Source organism: Gamsiella multidivaricata (genome assembly GCF_025024155.1).
Source record: "Gamsiella multidivaricata strain RSA 2152 chromosome Unknown BC939scaffold_4, whole genome shotgun sequence".
NCBI lineage: Eukaryota > Fungi > Mortierellomycota > Mortierellomycetes > Mortierellales > Mortierellaceae > Gamsiella > Gamsiella multidivaricata.
In genome coordinates, this window is record NW_026251712.1 from 95840 (window position 1) to 114637 (window position 18798).

General features: G+C 50.0%; 6 protein-coding genes across 6 annotated transcripts; 4 read left to right on the forward strand and 2 right to left on the reverse strand.

Annotated features, from left to right (window-relative positions):
* Nucleotides 1-148: 148 nt before the first annotated feature.
* Nucleotides 149-3451, forward strand: BC939DRAFT_498827 (uncharacterized protein; the record flags this gene model as incomplete). The annotated part of the gene is made up of 5 exons (XM_051559869.1): nucleotides 149-355; nucleotides 447-770; nucleotides 857-2377; nucleotides 2424-2959; nucleotides 3076-3451. The coding sequence occupies 5 exons, from the start codon at nucleotides 149-151 to the stop codon at nucleotides 3449-3451; spliced, it is 2964 nt and encodes a 987-aa protein (XP_051416859.1).
* Nucleotides 3452-5518: 2067 nt separating this feature from the next.
* On the forward strand, nucleotides 5519-6161 carry BC939DRAFT_472952 (uncharacterized protein; the record flags this gene model as incomplete). The annotated part of the gene is made up of 2 exons (XM_051558315.1): nucleotides 5519-5767; nucleotides 5883-6161. 2 exons carry the CDS (start codon nucleotides 5519-5521, stop codon nucleotides 6159-6161), a joined length of 528 nt encoding a protein of 175 aa, XP_051416860.1.
* A 207-nt stretch (nucleotides 6162-6368) lies between these two features.
* Nucleotides 6369-7567, forward strand: BC939DRAFT_184549 (uncharacterized protein). The gene is made up of 4 exons (XM_051550477.1): nucleotides 6369-6494; nucleotides 6760-6992; nucleotides 7083-7225; nucleotides 7311-7567. The coding sequence occupies exons 1-4, from the start codon at nucleotides 6451-6453 to the stop codon at nucleotides 7449-7451; spliced, it is 561 nt and encodes a 186-aa protein (XP_051416861.1). The 5' UTR covers nucleotides 6369-6450; the 3' UTR covers nucleotides 7452-7567.
* A 922-nt stretch (nucleotides 7568-8489) lies between these two features.
* On the reverse strand, nucleotides 8490-10436 carry BC939DRAFT_498829 (uncharacterized protein; the record flags this gene model as incomplete). The annotated part of the gene is made up of 4 exons (XM_051559870.1): nucleotides 8490-9256; nucleotides 9375-9583; nucleotides 9657-9771; nucleotides 10373-10436. The coding sequence occupies 4 exons, from the start codon at nucleotides 10434-10436 to the stop codon at nucleotides 8490-8492; spliced, it is 1155 nt and encodes a 384-aa protein (XP_051416862.1).
* Nucleotides 10437-11352: 916 nt separating this feature from the next.
* Nucleotides 11353-16719, forward strand: BC939DRAFT_524963 (uncharacterized protein). Its single transcript, XM_051561291.1, has 4 exons — nucleotides 11353-12663; nucleotides 12772-13693; nucleotides 13795-15140; nucleotides 15223-16719. The coding sequence occupies exons 1-4, from the start codon at nucleotides 11503-11505 to the stop codon at nucleotides 16594-16596; spliced, it is 4803 nt and encodes a 1600-aa protein (XP_051416863.1). The 5' UTR covers nucleotides 11353-11502; the 3' UTR covers nucleotides 16597-16719.
* Nucleotides 16720-16733: 14 nt separating this feature from the next.
* Nucleotides 16734-18521, reverse strand: BC939DRAFT_405994 (uncharacterized protein). The gene is made up of 3 exons (XM_051552844.1): nucleotides 18212-18521; nucleotides 17894-18066; nucleotides 16734-17784 (listed from the first exon to the last, which is right to left on the reverse strand). The coding sequence occupies exons 1-3, from the start codon at nucleotides 18397-18399 to the stop codon at nucleotides 16826-16828; spliced, it is 1320 nt and encodes a 439-aa protein (XP_051416864.1). The 5' UTR covers nucleotides 18400-18521; the 3' UTR covers nucleotides 16734-16825.
* Between the last annotated feature and the right edge of the window lie 277 nt (nucleotides 18522-18798).

Here is an 18798-nt window from a genome sequence, read left to right on the forward strand (position 1 = left end):
ATTAACCTTCTTTATCTGAACATGTCCCTCATAGCCCACAATTTCATGCCATTCCCCTTCTGCATCACTCAGTCCATTCGGCCGTAGTTACAGCAACAAAGAACGAACAAAGCAGTTAATCCCACAAACAACATAACAACAACGACACATGTTTAGCTGGAAGAAACAGAACCCACCCTCGCAACAACGACAGCAGCAGCAGGCAGTCGGCGGTCATGGGGACTATAGTGACCTCATTGCACAGGGCATGCGACTTGCCAACGAGGACCATGACCATGGCATAGGCGAGGACATGGACGACGACGACGACGACGGAGACCTTGGCGATATTGATCTGAATGACCCTGACTTGCTGGTAAGGGCCAATCCCTGCGCAAAATGGAGAGTCGTGTGTATCATTCCAGACCGCCATCTAACCCAAATAATGCCTCCGCTTGAACGAGTAGGCAGAACTTCAAGGATTGACCGGCGAAGCTCCTGCCCCGAAGCCAAAGCCTGCACCAACGCAGGCTTCTCCAAAAACATCAACAATCGCTCCGGCACCAGTTGCAGCACTAGCACAACAACAGCGACCAGCCGTTGCGGCAAAACAGCCATCAACAAATACCTCAGCTCAGCCCCAAGCGTCCAAGAAGTCGTCGCCATCAAGCCCGGCTGCCGATACACCGGCATCATTAGCTGCGCTCGGTGTGGACCTTCATGGAGTCATGGAGGATAACGACGAGGATGTTGAACTCACTGAGGATGACTGGAACGATCCGCACCTTCTGGTAGATGCCCCTCTAACCTTATAAAGTTCAAATTATAGTGGTGCATGACAAAATGAATAACTAATGCGGTATATTCAACATCCTAGGCCCAGTTACAGTCCTATGGTGGACATGTAGAACACCATGATCAAAAGCCTGGAGCATCTGCGAGAACGGCAGCGGGAAGCACAGCAAAACCTGCACCTGCCTCGCCGCCTCCAGCAACATCAACACCCATTCCTACCGAGTCTGGACCGCTATCATCAGCTGACGCGCAGCCAAGCAGCGAAAAGAAGCCCGCCTCGACCAATTCGTCCATAATTGCGATTCCACCCAAGGACAAGGCTTTCCACGACGAGGATATGGATGGAGATTCCATTATGGCTGAGCAGCAACAGGAAGAACCCAAGACCTCTGAACAACCGACATTATCATCTCCTGTGAAAGAAAAATCTCCAAAGCGACTGGAGGAGATTTCAAAAAAGAATGACAAGGATCTGCTGAGGCTTTTGCAAACGCGGGATAAGCAGTACAAACGAGCCGCATTGGACGCTAAACGAGCAGGAGATATGGCGCTGGCTGCGGAAAGGGTGAAGACATTCAAGACTCTGCAAACATGGATTCGACTAGTGGAGGCAGGAGGATTCCTTGACTTGGAGCTATACCCGATTCCAGATGAGCCTTCGACAGGAACGACCACGACGAAGGCAGACGAAGGCGCGAGCCCTGCTGGAACATCTGCCTCCCCTGCGATTCCTTCAACGCAGCAGGGTGCGCCCCAAACTCCGGGCTCCAAGTCATATACACCACCAATCTCATCGTCGGCGCCGAATTCCACAACTCAAGTTTCTAGCAGCATTGCGGAGGCGTCAGCAGAGGACATGAGGAGCGGATCGCTAGTTCGTGGAGCTGCAGGAGGCGGTATCGAGTTCAAGCGGCTGGCAGTGGATGACGACTTTCAAATAGTTTCAAACTCGGACGACGACACTTATGACATGCTGCAATCACAGCTCGAGTCTCAGATCAAGATGTGCACGACTATCTGTATGTACTACTATCAGATTGGAGACCAGAAAACTGCGGTAGAGTTCAACAGAGTGAATAAGGTCTTCAAGGCGGATCTCGTGTCGTTACAGTCGCACAGGAGTCATAAAATGAAGGCACCGGCGTTCCATTTCCAGGATGTTCGGTTCGAGGTAGAGGTTGGATTCTATCAGGAGATCGGTTTGAATGATTTGGCACTCAGCATTGTCAGGGCATGGGACCTGTCGCATAAGGACGTGCAGCCGAAGGATATTGAGGCGTACGTGATATGGGATCTGGGATGGCCGACCGAGAACATGGCCGGTGCGGGAAACGGTAAAGGAACGACACCGACTGTCAAACGCTCGCCTAAACCCGACTTTAATTACAACAAGACCTTAGGCATTGAACGGACGAAGGCCTTCCAGAGGTTTGCTGAGAAGAGGAAGGCGACATTTGAAGTGTGGCACTATAGGGGTCTACTTTGGAAGGATTATTTGATCGGACGCGCGCAGGTTCCGCTGGAGTCGCTCCTGAACCATTCTGAGATCCACGAGATTCTTCCTGCAAGTACTTCTAGTCGTCAACATGAAGAGCTCTTTATTGTAGGCATGTATTCTAACCTCGCATCGCATGCATATGTCTACATAGCTACTGAACCCAACAACACGACGAAACACCGGAGGAAAGATTGAGATCAAGATCCGCCTGCAGCGACCACTGCTGGAGCCAGAGATTGTGGTCAAGGAGGAAAAATGGCTGGTCATCGACGAGTTTAACTCTGGCGGATTGGGATTCCCATCACCTGTCGCAGCAGCAGCACCATCGCGTTCAGTAGCCAGTCCACTTGCAAGAAGGGCAGGAACGTCTGCAGGTAGGGCTACAAAGGGTGCTGCTACACCAGCAGCGCCTGCCAGTCGGACTGTCCCTATCCCTGCGCCTACAGCAGCACCAGCGCCTCCAACTACTCCAGCAGCGCAACCTAGACAAACGGCAGCACCGCTTAAACAGCCTGCAGCAACTTCAAGTACGCCAATTGCTGAACCTGCTGCTCGGAGCAGCAATCCAATTCCTGCGGTGCCAAAAGCTGCAACGCCTGCAGCAACAGCAAAACCTAAAATGGCAGCGCCAGCACCGGAAGAACCAGAAGAAAGCGAGTCCGACAAGGCCCTCAGTGAGCTCAACAGGTATAACAACGCGATGTTTCTCGTGACATTTGCGAAACAAACCGTCGCAATGAACAAAAAGATGCCCACTATTTGTTATTAACATCCTGCTTTGTATTTCTGCTGCTCGCATCTAGTGTTGACTTGTTGGTATCGAATATGGTTTTAGAGAGCGAGATTCAACGAGCACAGCAGATGGTACACGATGCCCGGGCTGTGGGCAATAAGGAGGCCGCAGAGGAACACCAGGACCGTTTGACTCAATTGGAGATCAAGATGAAGTTACTTGTGCTTCAGGTGCAGACGGGTCAGCTCACCATGGACGCGTACTGCCAGACTGTGAACGCTCGCATAGAGAAGGACAAGAAGCTGGCGATGGAGTTCAAGCGGTTAAATATGTTGCCTGAGGCCAAGCGGGCATTGACACGGTACATGATCATGGCGAAGGAGATGAAGGAGGTAGAGGAGGCCATGGCAGCGCAGGGTGAGGGAGACGAGGAGGAGGAGGTGTAAGTCAATCCTCGTCGGTACTCGGCCGTAGTGCTCTCACACAAAGGAGAGGTATAATAGATCGTAAAAAAACGACGAGTACAGATTAATACATTGGACAAGCTCATGTGCAAGGTGTAATTGAGAGCAAAGCACAGCCGCATTGCCTGGCGGAGGTCGCTGCACAAGGATGTGAATCGTTTTCTTGGGCGGCTTTTCTTCAAAGACATCAGAGAGATCATCTGTTGGTCAAGCTCTGTTTTGGATGCAATCTCGTTCAGAACGATCGGCCTGTGCTTGTTTGCTAGAACAACGGGAATCGAGACGCGCCAGAGTATGAGCTTGTCTGCATCGACATCGCTGAGGTCGTTGGTCTTCTTGGTCTTGATTGCGTCCTTGAGGTCATCAGCGGTGTCTGTAGATGTAGCTTTGACAGAGAATGCGTTTCTCCATCAAAAAGACAAAACAGATTCAGGCGGTCGTCCGTCATTGCTTCGGGTGTAGGGTGTAGAAGAGGATGGAGAAAGTAACAAAGGAGGTGTTGATGATGTATGCTTTAGAGGAAAGCGAGGGATGAAAGAAAAGGAGAGCGATGGAAGAAAGGCGGGGGATGAAAGAAATAAGCCGAAGATAAGGGATGAGTGATGGCAAAGGAAAAGAATGGGAAGGGGTGAGAGTGGTGGGCAAAGGCGATGAAGAAAAGGCGTGCAAAGATAGTCGAAACTCGTTTTTAGGCCGGGGTTTGTTAACAAAACGCGGCCAACAAACTTAATTTGACCTCTTGGGTGGTTGACAGAGTTGTTTAAGACGAAAAGCGCGGGAGCAGTGACAGATTGCTTTTTATTTCCATGATGCGCTGCAAGGAAATAAAGAGCAATACGTCATACTTTTCACCGGTCCTTCTTTCAGCATTTCCTGTGAAGACTTCAACGCCGAATGCAGAGGTGAGGTATTTCTTTTCTCTGTTGTTCTACCTCCCCGCCTTGCATTAAACAATAGATGCGTCTAGCCCATTCCCTCTCGCAAGAGAGTGTAGCTACGGCTCGTGAAGGGATTGTTGCAATGGCGCTTCTCTTTCTTGGTTTTACTTCCTGCCTTGCATCAAACAATATATACGTCTAGCCCATTCGCAGGCGATTCCTCCCCAACCAACCAACCAACCAACCAACCACCACCACCACCAGTGCACCCATCCTCAGGACACTCACTTCCAAAAGGATCGGCTTGAACAATGAAAGCGGTCCTGGTACGCCCAGTTCATAGGACATAAGGAATATTCCTCACTATATTCCCACTACGCCCTATTCAAGGAATGAATCTCCTGCAACATCCTGTCAGTTGACAGGGCTTCCTTCTACACCTTCCAATCGGAACGTCTTACGAAACGCGGCGGCGATGCTTTCCTCTTGGGGATGGACGCGACTCGACAAGCTGGCGAAGGAGCTCAGTGATTTCCGCTGCATCCGCTACGATGATTGAGGTCGTTCGTCCCATTAGTCTGGACGAGGAAGAGGATATGGCACTGCAATCGACACCTCGTACTCAGAAGCGCACCATTGCAGATTTCTCATCCCCTTTGTTCAGTTCCGCCTGGCTCGCTAAGCCCCCAACATCAGGCTAAGTCGGATCGAGCGAGCTCAGGACAACAAGGGTGAACCGATGGTGCTCTAGAAGTGTATTATTTGCCGATGCACTTTCATCCTTCACCGTCGAACTGTTAACGCTGTCGATTGACTATTGCTTTGTAAGTTTCCTTGTTTGCTTTTCGCTTATATAATCTACTCCCTCGCTTTACCTGTATCGTATATAATATACTGCTTGTAAATAAACTCGTGCTTGGACATCGGTTTGATATATACTTGGCTGCTCCGCGAACGTCCCCATGGTCGGTAAAAATAATTAGCTCTGTGATGTCCATTTGGACCGCGATTACAAACACATCTCATTTCTTCACATTTCCCCTCGTACGTCCCCCATTCACATCGTCGTACTCCGCCGCTCAACTTCGCGTCACATTACTGTCGACCACTTGTTGTGCACGACTGCGCCTCAACTTCCAATAGACTATTAACCTTGCGTTGTCGTAGCATCATGTCTATGTCCATGAAAAGTCAGCAGTTCACCTTGGAGGAATTCAAATCAGCCAGTCCAGACGACTTAAGCCCAGCGGCCTTTCTCCAATGGATAGACGGCACGTTTAAGGACAAAGAGAAGCTGCACCTGGCTTATGTCTCATTATACAGTCAAGCCAAAAAATCACCTGTTCCCGAGATACGAAAAGATGGAAAGGAGATGCAACGAATGTGGAAGGACAGGGGTACTAGCCTGGACAACTACTGGGTAGCTAAGAGTCTGAAGAAACTACAAGTATGATTCATGTCCTAAGTGCTCTATACATGTCCTGAGATATTAGATTTTGAAGTTAACATACCATACTCATGCGGCTTTAACCTAGTCCAAGAATGTGATCGCAGCTGCCAGGAATTCCTCCGCATTGCAGATTGCAGTGGGTGAGCAACATCTCAAGGATGCACTTCGTGGACTCCAAGGCTCACAGAAGCAACGGTCTCAAGAGCAACTCCCAGCACAAGAGCAGGAGCAGCAGCAGGAGCAGGGAACATCGACATTAGTGCTCCTTGGGGACGAGCTCAGCTCAAACCTCTCGGATTCTGATTTCCAGCCTTCGACGAGCACCAGTGCAAGAACTTCGCTTTTCACAGCCGATTTCCATTAGCGCAATAATCTTACTGGCCCTGGGGAAACGTCATGCAGGCTAACGACGAAGTTTAAGTATGTCATTGGCGACCTGGACGTATCAGAACGACTGATGGCTGCAAGGAGAGAGATGATCAGACAGCAGTGTACTCTGAAATCAACAGCTGATCTGCTCTCCCTCAACTTCATCTTCACCAAGGCTTTTCTCGAGGATAATCTGCCGCCAGGAACTGCAAGCCGTCTTAACCAACAACCAGTCGCAAATCCAAGGAGCGAAGACGTTGATCTACTCTTAACCTGCTGTCTCAATGTGGGATCGGCCAACCACCAGCAAGGGAGGGCATACATCAAGGTGAGAACAGCGCAGCAAGATAGTGTTGCGGGTGACATCATATCGGCCTATGCGTCTTCAGGAGTCCTGCGTGATAGAGCCTCGAAACTTGCTATCAACGAGAACATCTACATTGAACAGTCAGTGAAGCCTTTCGTTACTGGCACTTTTGCGCAGCTTGACTTTCAGGAACACTGGTATGTGTCATTTAGATGCTTGATTAAGATGTCGTCCTTTGTTCACCATTAGTCTGCATATCTCACATAACTTTCATTTGTATTCAAAGGACCATTGACCCGTTCCCAGTGCCAACAGACTACGAAGAACGACTCTATCCCGATTTCTTTGCCGAAAAGGATGGCCTTCCCTTTGCCGTGCTTGAAGTCAAGTCTCCAGATGCTGATCCGGATGATTGTGACGTAGATGTCAGAAAGGTAATCCTTCTCATGAAGTTGAGTCTTAACTGCCTACTTGAAGCCGGCGTGAAGGACCCTGTCGTTCTAGGGATGCTTGTTCAAGGTATATATGATGCCTCTAGGGCTCTGAGTTACTTCATTTCAGCTAGATATCGTGTTCTTATCCATATCTTTCATCATTCCTTCACTCTAGATCGACGGTGTGAAGTGTTCTCGATGGACATTACCTATGAGGCAATTTATATACCGAAGGCCCTAGGAATGTTCGGAATCCCTGAGAACAAGCTCCAGTTACCCTTACTGCTGCATGCACTGGGTCCTTTGACAGCTGCCAGGGTATGATATAAGCCTTTTTTTTTTTTTTTTTTTTTTGCGATTTGTACTTACTAATATGTCTATATCCCTTTGCCAATTGCTTTAGGAGATCGCCTCCAACACTCTTGCCAAGATCACTGGTCGTCCACGCCGGGCTCAAGTGGAGAAGAGCTTGTTGACACGTCCATCATTCTATCTACAAGGAGTCAAAATCCCTGAACCGTTACCTCCAGCTGTGGTACTCTAATAGTGCCTATGTTCCCATGATGTCATTGACCTTGGCTACTTGCAGGGTGCTGCATTGGGCCTACACGATAGAATTGCACCCTCACTTTGCCCAATCTTTGAGCACTGTCAATAATTAAATAGACGCTGTGTCAGCGTCAATGTCATCCATCCTCTACAAGAGAGAGAGAGAGAGAGAGAGAGAGAGAGAGAGAAAGTTGTGCAGAGCTGTGCTAAGAAACAGACGCAGACCTTAAAAAAAATCGGCGCCGGTGTAGAATGCGTGGGGTTGAGGGGAGGAGCAAAGCAAATAATGTATTATTATTGTGCGTGATTGTGTCCAGGGATGTGTCCTCACGCTCTTAAAGCATCTGCAGCAGTACAGCTCTCTGATCTCGCGTACTGTGCTATGATCTAGTGCACTGCGCTAACAACAAGCATGGCCTCGTAGAATTAGTACTTAAGCAGCTCGACCCGCACCCTTAGAAAGGCAGCTTTGACCGTACGAATAAACCAATTTCCATCCTGGTTTCCCTGACTCCAGCTCCACCCCAGTCCCCCGCACCCTGGTCTGCCTAGCTGTTACATAAAGGATTCGACCCGTCCTATATACGCGTCCGTGCAGAGATAGACCCTTAACGAATGTTCCAATGTGAAAAAAGAAACTTCAGTCACTTTGTAATGCACCAAGCTACTTGGGGCCTGGACACTGACCTATCCGACTTGACAAATGGCTCAGTCGTTCGTAGGGGAAGAGGAATTGCTGGAAGGCGAGAAGAGAGAGGCGTGTAGATGGAGGTAATTTTATTATCCTGGACTAGTAGAACTGCCCGTGGCACACGCCACGGGTCCGAGACAAAAAAATACTGTACTGTTACAAAAAAAAAAAAAGCTTGGACGTTCAGCAGATTTCTACAGACGATATTTTGGGTATAAACGCCCTCCTTTCCATCTATCTCGGTGTTTGCAACGCGAGAAGCCGACATACAATTGCCCAGCACCAAAGACGTGCTGAGGAAGGTAAACACCAACATGATCAAGTGTTTGTCCTTATACCTTGTTAATGGTCACGGCAAACGCAGGCTTGACAGGAAACTGGTGCCTTGTAAACTTGATTGGCGTAGATCCGTCGTCCAAGGTCGTAAGAGCATACCTGGAGGATTATTGCACGTTGAGCTTTACATGATCTGGAGCGGGATTTTGAAAATCGAGTGGGCTGTGCGACCTCCTGAGCAGCAATTCCAGATGACGCAACAATGATCACGTCCTTCTTGTGCCTTCCTCGGATGTGGGCAATCAAAGCGTTGTACAAAAAAGACTTGCCCGTTCCTCCTAGCGCATCAATAAAGAACACTTTTGCCACACCTTCGTCCTTGTTATCCGGCGCTGCTGTGATTGCAGCGTACAGTGCTTTTTGATCGTCGTTGCAGAGATCAAAGTCATGAGCTGCCTCAGCCGCAAGTGCCTCAGGGTCGAGCTCTGCATGTTGTCCAAGTTCGTCACAGTTGGGTTGGCGATTGATGAGGTTGCGAAAGTCTCGAGGCATCTCTTCATAGACCGCCAGACTGTTCTCAGCTCCCTTCAAAATCTCGTTGACGTGGAACAGTGCAGCGCTCTTGGCATCCTCTTCGGCATTCGGGCGATCTCCAGCAACGTACAGAGAGAAAATCCTGAGATAGGTTATCAGCGAATGCTTCCCATAATTCAGGAGGATTAGATGGGCTGTATAGGTGCAGAGCCATGGCGAAAGGATGGCGTAAGGTCGCGGGACTTCAACGCCTGTTACCAAATCCTCAGCGAAAGGCCACCGTGCAAGGGACAACGCATCTAAATCCTTTGCGCTATTCCGGCGATTGTAAGCGGTAATTATGTCAGCGTGCATGGTGAGAGGTATAAGCCCATCTCTTAAAAAAAAAAAAAAGAACTTGCCTTTCGAGCGTGTTACTGAGATTCTTAGGGCAGTCCTTGGAGATAATTCTGGAGTAGCCGGTTTGGCCGCATCTGCATGTCCAAGACGCTTGGAGAGATCCTGCAGCAGGGGCAGGTGCCAGATCCGTATACTCTAGTTCCTCCAGATGGTGATTAGCACGCTCATGCCCCTGCTGTCTTTCGCGGGCGCACTTGGCGGCATAGGCGGGAATTAGCCCAGCACGCCTGGTGAGAAGTGCATCAGCGGTTAGTTTGGATTGTCCGTAAGCCCATCCCATAAAAAAAAAAAAAAAAGAACCTGCCTTTCGAGCGTGTTCTTGGGATTCTCAGGGCAGTCCTTGAAGGTGATTCTGGACTAACCAGTTTGGCCGCATATGCATGCTCGAGGTGCTCGTACAGGTCCAGCAGCAGGACTATAGATTCGATAGATTCGTGTCGAGTCAGCATGGGAACCATTATCAATGTAAAAAGTAACAAGGACACACTTCACATACGCTTGGTTGCATGTTATATCCATGCTATCGATAGTCATTGTAAGAGGGATGCAGTAGTGGTAGTTGAGGGAGGAGAGAGGGAATGGCTTTGAGTGATAAGGGTCAAGCAATGAATATGCAAGGTTGAAGGGGAGAAAATTTATTTTTGGGCGAAGCAAGAATTGCGTTGCTCGGAATTTTGCATCAAGAAAGGGCATTGCAAAGGGCCATCGAAATTTTAACATCAAAGAAAAGGCACTGTAAATTGATATTTTTTTTTTTTTTTTTTTTTATTAACTAGGATCCTCAGCGATATGGGATTTGTAGTCCACAGAGGCTGTACCTCATAACGTCTCCTACAAGGAGCACAGCTACATCCATCCCGGCCTACACCGACACAGATATCCTGGTTTCATAGTTGCTGACCGCATGGGTAAGTACCGCACGTGTCTTGCTCGCTACGCGACCTGTTGCGCCGTAGCGACTTTTAGTCTGATCCTTTCACTTTTAGGAACTTCAGCCCTCCCGTTCTCTTCATTACGTCCAATCTCAAACGACCCTGATACTGGCTCAGCAACTGCTCGTCCGCCATCCTTGATAACCATTGCATGTCCAATGCTAACTCCTGCCGCTTAGATCGTCCAGAGGCAATCCCGCTGCTACCTGTACCGCCTGCTACACCGAAGGTCCCACACCCGACGCCTCCCCTAACACGTTTGCTCACCGCAGTTATCCCTAAGCTCTTCTCCCATTTAACAGTAGTGTCGCATCTCACATTCCAGACTTTTGTCCTCCCAACGTCTTCTATCGCCTCGACGAACTTCTCCACCATAATTGCTGCGATCGTTCCCGTAGTCTTGAAAAGGCATTTCCACTTATCCACTATGAATTTTGGCACCAACCCATGCTAAAGATCCTGCACTGTCCAGCGCTCATCATCCTCCACTGCATAGTCCTCTTCTCCTACTGTGAATTGATATGTTTATTTGTTAAATTTATTAGATGTGTAAAAATCCCCCAAATCAACCTTGGGTAACTCGTCAAACTCATCGAACCATCACCGATATCATCCATCATATCTCAGACTAAGCATTCGCTGTGGTTATTGCGGTGCGAAATGAGCGAACGATATGGTGTCATGAAATACCTTTTCGGGCATGCGTAGTAAGTCCGTCGGTCGTGGTTTTTCTTGCACTTTTCGCACATGGGCATGCGGAAGGGGTTTCAGGGAGTAGGATGGTGGTAAGGCGGCGGTGATAGAGACAGACGGACAGAGAGAGTGAGAGTTGATGAGAGAGATTTTTTATTATTTTCTGGCTCTCGAGTGCATCGAGTCTATGAGGGAGAGAGAAGTTTACGCGACATGGAAGAGCACCAACCTCCCCCTCTATCTCAACTTTCTTGTACGTGGATGATGCTATACGAACGATATTATTGCATGCATGTGTTATCGATCATTGGATGAAATCTTTGTCCAATCGTATATAGCCCATAGCCCTCGCTCTCGCCCAACCCTTTTCCCCAGTACCTACAACGCACTTTTTCTCTTTTTTTTTTTTTGCCTCTTTGCATCCTTTCATAAAGTCATCAGGAACAGGTCATCTTGCCCTCACTACATCAAACACTTGCTCATTCGATTCCTTTGAACCCGATTTTGTTCGAGCACAATATATGTCGGCCTTCCGTGGGATCCGGGGCATGGCTGGCCCTGGGCACGACCATCTCACACCAGATGAGCACGGACAGGGACAAGCACAGGCTCAGGGACACAGACATGCAGCCAACCGATTCAGTCAGGATATGGACCCAGCCTTGACACCGTGCGCCGAGCGAGTTAAGCGAAAGATCTCGAGCAAAGGGATCAATACCCCGGCTCCTCCTACCCCTTCTATTACTTCTTCGTCTACTTCTGCTGTAGCAAGAGAAGGAGGTGGTAGTGGGGTAGTAGGCTCGCGTGACAAAGGCCTGCGCGGATCTTCTCGACTCAGGAATCTGTTGTACACGCAGGACCTGGACGACGACCGTCAGAATCAGGGGAGTTATGGACTGAACTCGGTATTGGACACGTTCAGTTTCGGGCACTCGACTCCACAAGATCAGCGGCGACTTGATCAAGGGACACAGCTTAATGAATTCGGGAAGGAGAGGAAGCAGGATACCATGGATGCTCGTTGGTATAGTCAGCAGGGCGCAGTATCCAGGGATGCGTATCGGGCCAAGGACCGGCTGACGCCTCTGGAGAGTAACCTGGACGGATACAGCGACCAGCAGCAAGGGGATAATTTGAATCGGGCTGAAAGCGCGTTTTCGGCGAGGTGGGCCGCAAAGGATGATGGCGGTACGCAAGAACGAGAACTTGATCACGAGCGGGAGCGTAACCGAGAGCAGCAGCAGTATCAGGACCAGCATCAGGACCAGCGATCACACACCAGTGGGAGTGGCAAGGAGGGCGGGGGATTTTTGACCATCCGCGATATCCTCGACAGTCAGGAGCTTCGGAATCAGATATCGGAATTGCGGCGGTCACAGAACAGCAACCCCGATCGTCACCAGCAGCATCAGTACCAGCAGGAAGAAGACAGTGGCGAGCGTGGGGTTTCAACGGGTGGTCAATATAGGAGGCCTCAAGGGTATCGCAGATCTTCGTCTTCGGCCTTGAGTCAGTTCAGCGACAAGTTGTACAGAACACGGAAGGAGAAGCCCATGACCGACGGGGCCAGAGCGAATGCGACGCGGAGGGCTAGTGCGGGAATGGATTCCTCGGCGAACAGTCATCATAACAGGCCTACCCACGAAAGAGAGTCTCGAGCGGATTTGAATGCGGATATCCAAGTAAATGGGCGCACTTGGAATCTCGTCAAAATGCCTGTGATTGTGTATTATCCTGTTTTTAATGGAGGGCTAACCTCACCTTATTTCTGAAATCAAATTTGGACGTAGGCATCGGATTACCAGCGCACAGATCCTTCGCAACGGACACTATTCTCGGGCCCGTCAAGATTCGCAGGCAAGACAACGACTGCGGACACGAAGGAAAGCCCAGATGCTTACAGAACTATGCAGCAGTCAGAGCGCCGGCGACCTGACCTGTATCACTCCTCGTATTCGCCTTCGGATTTCACGCAGAGCGGCGAGCAGGACGATGAGGATGAGGAAGAGGGGGAGCAGGATCAAGATACAGTCGAGTGGACGCAGAGTATAGTACCCCCTAGCAATTCAAATGCGCCAAGGACGCCACCATTGCCGGCTCAACAACAGCAGCAAGATCCTCATGGGCAGTCTCCCATGCAAGCGAATCCTACAGGGACAAGGAATGTAGCTCTGCAGCCTCAGCCCAGTTCTCAACCTCATTCCCAGCCAAAGTCTGGCAAGGTCCGAGATGACGTGTTGGATGATCCTGGATACGACAGTGGCGAAATTTCATTTGAACGCGAAGTGGCGATCGCCCGCGCCAAACGTGAACTCGGGGCTTCAGCAGATAGGCGGTCTGCTGCAGGTACAGAGCCAGGTGTCTCATCAGCGGTCCTGGGGGCTAATGGATCATCGATGCCCCCTGTCGCGATGGCGAGTAAACTGGATCATGGAAGAGATCTCGTCCTTGAAGACCTTGTCTCGCCCACGAGATTCAATTTCGGAGGAGGACAGGCATCGCAGCAGTCTCAGCAGCGACAACCAGGGCAACAGCTGCGACAAGTGCAGCGCCAGCAGCATCCTTCAGCAATAGGACAGAATGAGCAGAACTGGCGATCGGCACCGACTTTTCCATTGCTCTCTACAGCCGAGGACCTGGCGCAGCTCGATATTGTTACGAGAGCTGAGGATCGGTTCATGGAACTCGCTGGATCTTTAGGCGAGGGACAAGGTTTGTCATATTACGATTATGAAATGACATTGTTGCTTGCCACTGTTCTATAGGACCTATTAATAATATCCTCCACTTTTACGTCTCTGTTGCGGTTGTAGCTGTGGCATCTGTTCTTGGCACTCTTAAAGCTATGATCCGTCAGCTCAAGACAGAAAAGAAGACATTTATGCGGGCGAATAAGAAGTTGCAAAAGGATCTTGAGAAGAAGCACAAGGAGCTGGAGCGGACGCGGAAGACGAATGAGAAGTTGTCGCGGCCCAAGGATACCCCTTCTTCTCGCCACCAACATCATCATATAGAGTCGAAAGCTGGCAAAGAGCACCTTACAGGGTCCCCTAATATACCTTTGGATGAGCGGGAGCGGGAGCAAGAATCTAAAAAGGCTGGAATCCAGCGGGAGAAGGATCAAGTTGAAAAAAACCTGGAGACTCTGCAGAAACGGATTGATGCGTTGGAGGTTCAGAGAGCAGAGATGCAGAAGCGCGAGAGGAAGCGGGTGGAGGAGGAGGCGGATCTGTTGTTTTTGTTGGATTCTGGCGATGATGAGGAGGATGAGGATGAAGAGGATACGGAGAGCGAGACCGAGAGTGAAAGCGCGAGCGAGAGTGAAGAGGATGGCCAGGTTGATGTGGCAGAGCAATATGCAACCGCAGCATACCGGACACACACCAAACCAGCTCGGGCACAAAGGAGCTCGTCAGCCAGGAGACGTCCTTCAGCAAATGCCGCTTCCAGTTCTCCATCTAGAGCGAGAAGTGGACGAAAACACTGGGCCGCCCATGACGAGGCCAATGGGCTACACTCTTCTGGAGGCGGCCCCTCCAAATCAAGCCTGCGAAAGGGTTCCCGTTCAAAGTCGGCCACTTCCGAGACACGTCGTCTTGTGGAGAAGCTCGAGGAGGTTCACATTCATCATCACCATCATTACGGACCCGAGGGCAGGGGCTTGCCACCGTTGTCTGAACAATCCAAACCGACCCCTGGCGGACGGAGGCTACCTTTGAGTGTGGATGAAGAATATGGTATTCCGAGCGATGTGCATCGCCTTAACATTGGAACTGCATTCAGGTCACAGCGGCGTGGATCTTATGGACAGGAACAGCTCGTTTTCCCTGCTTCGGCTTCCAGGGGTGCGCTTAGTCGGTCGTTGCCTGGGCAGGGGCTTGTTAACAGGCATTCGAGCAGTGCGGTGGTTGGGGTACAAAGTTCAAAGAAACCGCAGCCACATCGACAACATATTGAGCCTCGTACGCGCATGGTCGGCGGATTCGACGGTGACCAGGCTCCTCGAAGCGAACGGGCCGATGAATTAGCGCAGTTGAGCGACGATGGAGGAAGCTATCAACCGTTCCGGATACGTGCGCATGGATCAACCAGCGTACGAGCAAGAGGTGACATCAAGTCTGGCGGAAACCGTGCTCGAGAACTGGCTGCAGCTCTTACTGTACGTATTATTTTGCGGATGAAACCCTGGCGTTCAGATTCTGTATGTCAAGGACTAACCTTTCATTTCTTGTCTGATGTAGAATCCCGCGCTGCGACAAAAGAAAATTTCGATTGATCTTCAGCGTATCATGTCCCTGCTCAAGGCGCACGATCCTAAGCGGTGTACTGTATGTTGTAATGGCGGCGATGCTCGGGACCACGAAGGACACTATCACCAACAGGACCTTTTCCGGAAACCTCGTCATCAGCAGACACGGCACCAGGACTCTTCGCCCAATATCGATAGTATGCCTGTTAAAGGTCGGCAAAAGGACTTAAAACCTATAGCAGCACTGGTGTCGACAGGCTCACGACGTGCAGCTGCATCGCAGGAGAATATAGATTCCGGGTCGTCTTTGTCATCCTTTCCAGACGATGAGGATCCCAGAAACTCAGCACGCATCTCCCCAGAAGCTCGCAAAGATCAGCCCTTGAGTCACAGAAAAGAGCGGGAGCGGGAGCAGGAGAAGTCTTCCCTTGTTCGGAAGAATTTATCGCTTCTAGGACGCTCCAAGAATGAGGATCGATCGCCCGAGCAGAAACTGCATATTGTTCTGGGTCAATTGGACGAAGAGGTTCAGCACCTGCGGCGGTCGTATTTCGAACTATCCAAGGATCTAGAAACGCTTGGACACTCGTCTGGTGCGGCAGATACAGATGGCGGAAGCGCCGGTGGCGGAGGCGACGGTAGCAAGAAACCCAGGACCGGAAAGAGATCTGCAACGGAAGGGGTTCTAAAGGAGCAGTTGCGGCAGAAGAAGTTGATTCGACAGCAGCTGCAAGAGGTTGTGGATAGTTTGGCGGAGAAGGCGGATATGATTATGACGATTCAGGAGCGACATTTGCATCAGCGGCAGATGGACGAGCGTGAGCAGAGACGGAAGAGGCGTGGAAGAGATGCGGCAGAGTCCAAGGATGCATGGCGGAGGTATGAGAGCAGTGACCGTGGCGATAGCAAGCGCGATGGATTGCGGGTCAGTCGTGGAAAGACCTTGCGGGCATCGTTTTCTGATGCGGATCAAAATCGCGGCCGTGATAACGATATGAGAGAAGACGTCAATGGGGAAGAAGAGAGACAGAGGGAGGGCAAGGACAGGCAGGATGCCTCTGAGCGGACGGATGAGCAAGACTCTGGTGCTGTGGATAGTAAGGATAATACCCAGGACACTGCTCGACCGCTGCGCCGTACCACGGAGCAACGAACGTCTAAAAAACTTCGAGACAATGGCAGTCGCAGTTATGACCATGATGACTATGAGCATGAGGAGAACGAGCAATATGAGCAGGAGCAGGACCGGGAAGAGGTCTCAGGCAGTCCAAAAGGCGACCGGGACCAGCATGAACGCAGGTTGAAGGAGCCAGAAGGATACCGACATCGACACGCCAACGGCTTCCGAGTTCCTAAACTGCATTGAATCCTCCGACACGAACACTAATATAGCTTCACGGTTTCACGACACTTTTTTTTTTTTTCTTAGTATACCACTACATATGTAAATTGCATCCCATCATGGCCGAAATAAAAAAAAAAAGTGCCCTTCTGTAAAATGTACTGAGTGGAATATGTATACATTCATGTATTATATTTTTGAAGGATACAGTAAACACAAAGGGAATATGGCCACACTAGCCCGACGACATTCTCTAGACCTTGATCTTCTTGTCTCCGTCTTCTGGTACAGCCTCCTCGGCCTTACGCTTCAATCCCGAATCACCATCAGTTGTCTCTGCTGATACTAGTGCTGATGTTGATGAGGATTCTGTCGTTGCTGGTGCGGACTCTACTGCTGATGAAGATGAGGATGACAATGAAGATGCGGCCTCTGCTGCTGGTACTGATGCTGCTGCTGGTGTCGACGCCGGTTTACTGGACTTTGGCTTGATAAGATTCGAGATATCGTTCGCAGCGACGGCTTTCTTCTGATTCAACATCTCGTTCAACATCTCGATCTGAGTCTTGTTCGTATTCTCCAACAGCGGATTCTTCGCCTGGTTCGCAATCAGATCCTGAACCTTCTGTTCCATCTCTCCAACCAATTCATGCAACTCAATCAACTCCTTGGCCATCTTCGTTTCGCTCTCATTCGCATCTGTCGCCCTGGCTTTACCCTTGCCCGAAGCCAGCATCCCATTGAGTTTCTCAATCCTGGCCCTCAGAACAGTGATCGCCTTATGAATATGTTCCTGTGCCTTTTCAGATTCCGTGGGCGAGTACTCAAGTGCGAGAGCGACTTTGTAGTGTGCCTCGGCCAGCTGACGATCGTCTGGGGAGAGTCGGGCCTCTTTGACGACGATGGCTTCCCGGAAATCTGCGACGGCCTGATCAAAGTTTTCAGATTCGAGAGAGACGTCTCCAAGGGCGATGTGGACGTCGCCGAGTTTGAGGAGGGCTTCTTCAGTGCCCTGGCGATGGAAAAGCACACGAGCAAGATCGAGAACGTCCCAGGCGACGGCAAAATCATCCTGATCATCACCGCCCTCTGCGTTGCCACTAGATGCGCCTGCTTCCGGGTCAGCTTCGTCGTCGTCGCCTTCGCCTTCGTCATCTTCTTCATCGCCCTCGAATACGAAACGTGGGTTGCTCGGTGCTGCAGATGACGATGCTAAATCACCACATCATGGATAGAAAAAACCCCTGTATCAGTGGATTACTTCCTTTTATTTCGATCAATTGAAAAAAAAAGAAAAAAAAAGTATAGTGTCCAAACTTACAAGATGATCCGCTGGTTGCGGCAGCGACAACGGCCTCGAGCTCCTCCTTGGATTTCTTTTCAGTAACACCGCCAAGGACAGAGCTCTGCTGGATGGCATGTTCAAGGAGCGCCTTCCCGTACATGAACAACGTATCTGCACACTTTGGGTTCATCTCGCCGTACACCTGGCCACTAGTGTGAAGAGGTCGAAGAGCGTCGAACAAAAAGCGGATGTTAGAATAGGAAGAAAAAAAAAAAAAAAAAAAAAAAGGCACCAACTTCATGTCAAGTCTGTGAGGTGTACCAACATAAAATGGAAAGAGAATGGTAGTCTTACAGCATTTCAGAGGCAAGGCCGAACTTCTCGACGGCGAGTTCATAATCCTGGAGAGCAAACGCCTTGGCACCACCATCGTTCAGTTCCTGAATCGCCTGTTCGGTGTCAGGATCGATCGGTCCATCGTAGAGAAAGAGTTCCTGCTCGGTCTCGCCCTCATGCTGGCTAAGCTGCTGATGTTCGTCCATCCTGTGTCAACGCTGTTATTATTATTGATTTATGTGTGTGTGTGGAGGAGGGGGGGGATACGTGTTATGTAGGTGTGTGTAGCAAACAAAGGATGGGCGATGAATAGAAGGCCTTGTTTATTTGTGGAGCGCGTTGGTCGTATCCACAGTCACTTGCCACCAAAAATGGGGAAGGCGGGGTTCGCGACGCGTCGCGTCAAACATTCTGAAACAACAAGACTAGGCTACCAACAACAAGTATCTCCAGGTACTCGTTTCTTTTCTTTTCTTCTTTTCTTATTGGAGTGAAACAAAAAGATAGCAAGTGCAGGTGCGGTAATTATTGGTTTTCGACATTACTCTTTGGCTTTATTATCTTCCTTAAGATAGGGATGGTATCATGATGACCGATGTCCAACT

What these genes read in the sequence shown, in the direction of transcription:
- BC939DRAFT_184549 (XM_051550477.1), top strand. Translation starts at nt 6,451, where the DNA reads ATGTGGGATCGGCCAACCACCAGCAAGGGAGGGCATACATCAAG. An exon ending in AAGGGAGGGCATACATCAAG is followed by an intron (nt 6,495 to 6,759) that starts GTGAGAACAGCG and finishes TTGTATTCAAAG; the next exon opens with GACCATTGACCCGTTCCCAG. An exon ending in GTCCTTTGACAGCTGCCAGG is followed by an intron (nt 7,226 to 7,310) that starts GTATGATATAAG and finishes CAATTGCTTTAG; the next exon opens with GAGATCGCCTCCAACACTCT.
- BC939DRAFT_524963 (XM_051561291.1), top strand. Translation starts at nt 11,503, where the DNA reads ATGTCGGCCTTCCGTGGGATCCGGGGCATGGCTGGCCCTGGGCACGAC. An exon ending in ATTTGAATGCGGATATCCAA is followed by an intron (nt 12,664 to 12,771) that starts GTAAATGGGCGC and finishes ATTTGGACGTAG; the next exon opens with GCATCGGATTACCAGCGCAC. An exon ending in ATCTTTAGGCGAGGGACAAG is followed by an intron (nt 13,694 to 13,794) that starts GTTTGTCATATT and finishes TTGCGGTTGTAG; the next exon opens with CTGTGGCATCTGTTCTTGGC.
- BC939DRAFT_405994 (XM_051552844.1), bottom strand. Translation starts at nt 18,399, where the DNA reads ATGGACGAACATCAGCAGCTTAGCCAGCATGAGGGCGAGACCGAGCAG. An exon ending in GGCCTTGCCTCTGAAATGCT is followed by an intron (nt 18,067 to 18,211) that starts GTAAGACTACCA and finishes TCTTCACACTAG; the next exon opens with TGGCCAGGTGTACGGCGAGA. An exon ending in CGCAACCAGCGGATCATCTT is followed by an intron (nt 17,785 to 17,893) that starts GTAAGTTTGGAC and finishes GTGGTGATTTAG; the next exon opens with CATCGTCATCTGCAGCACCG.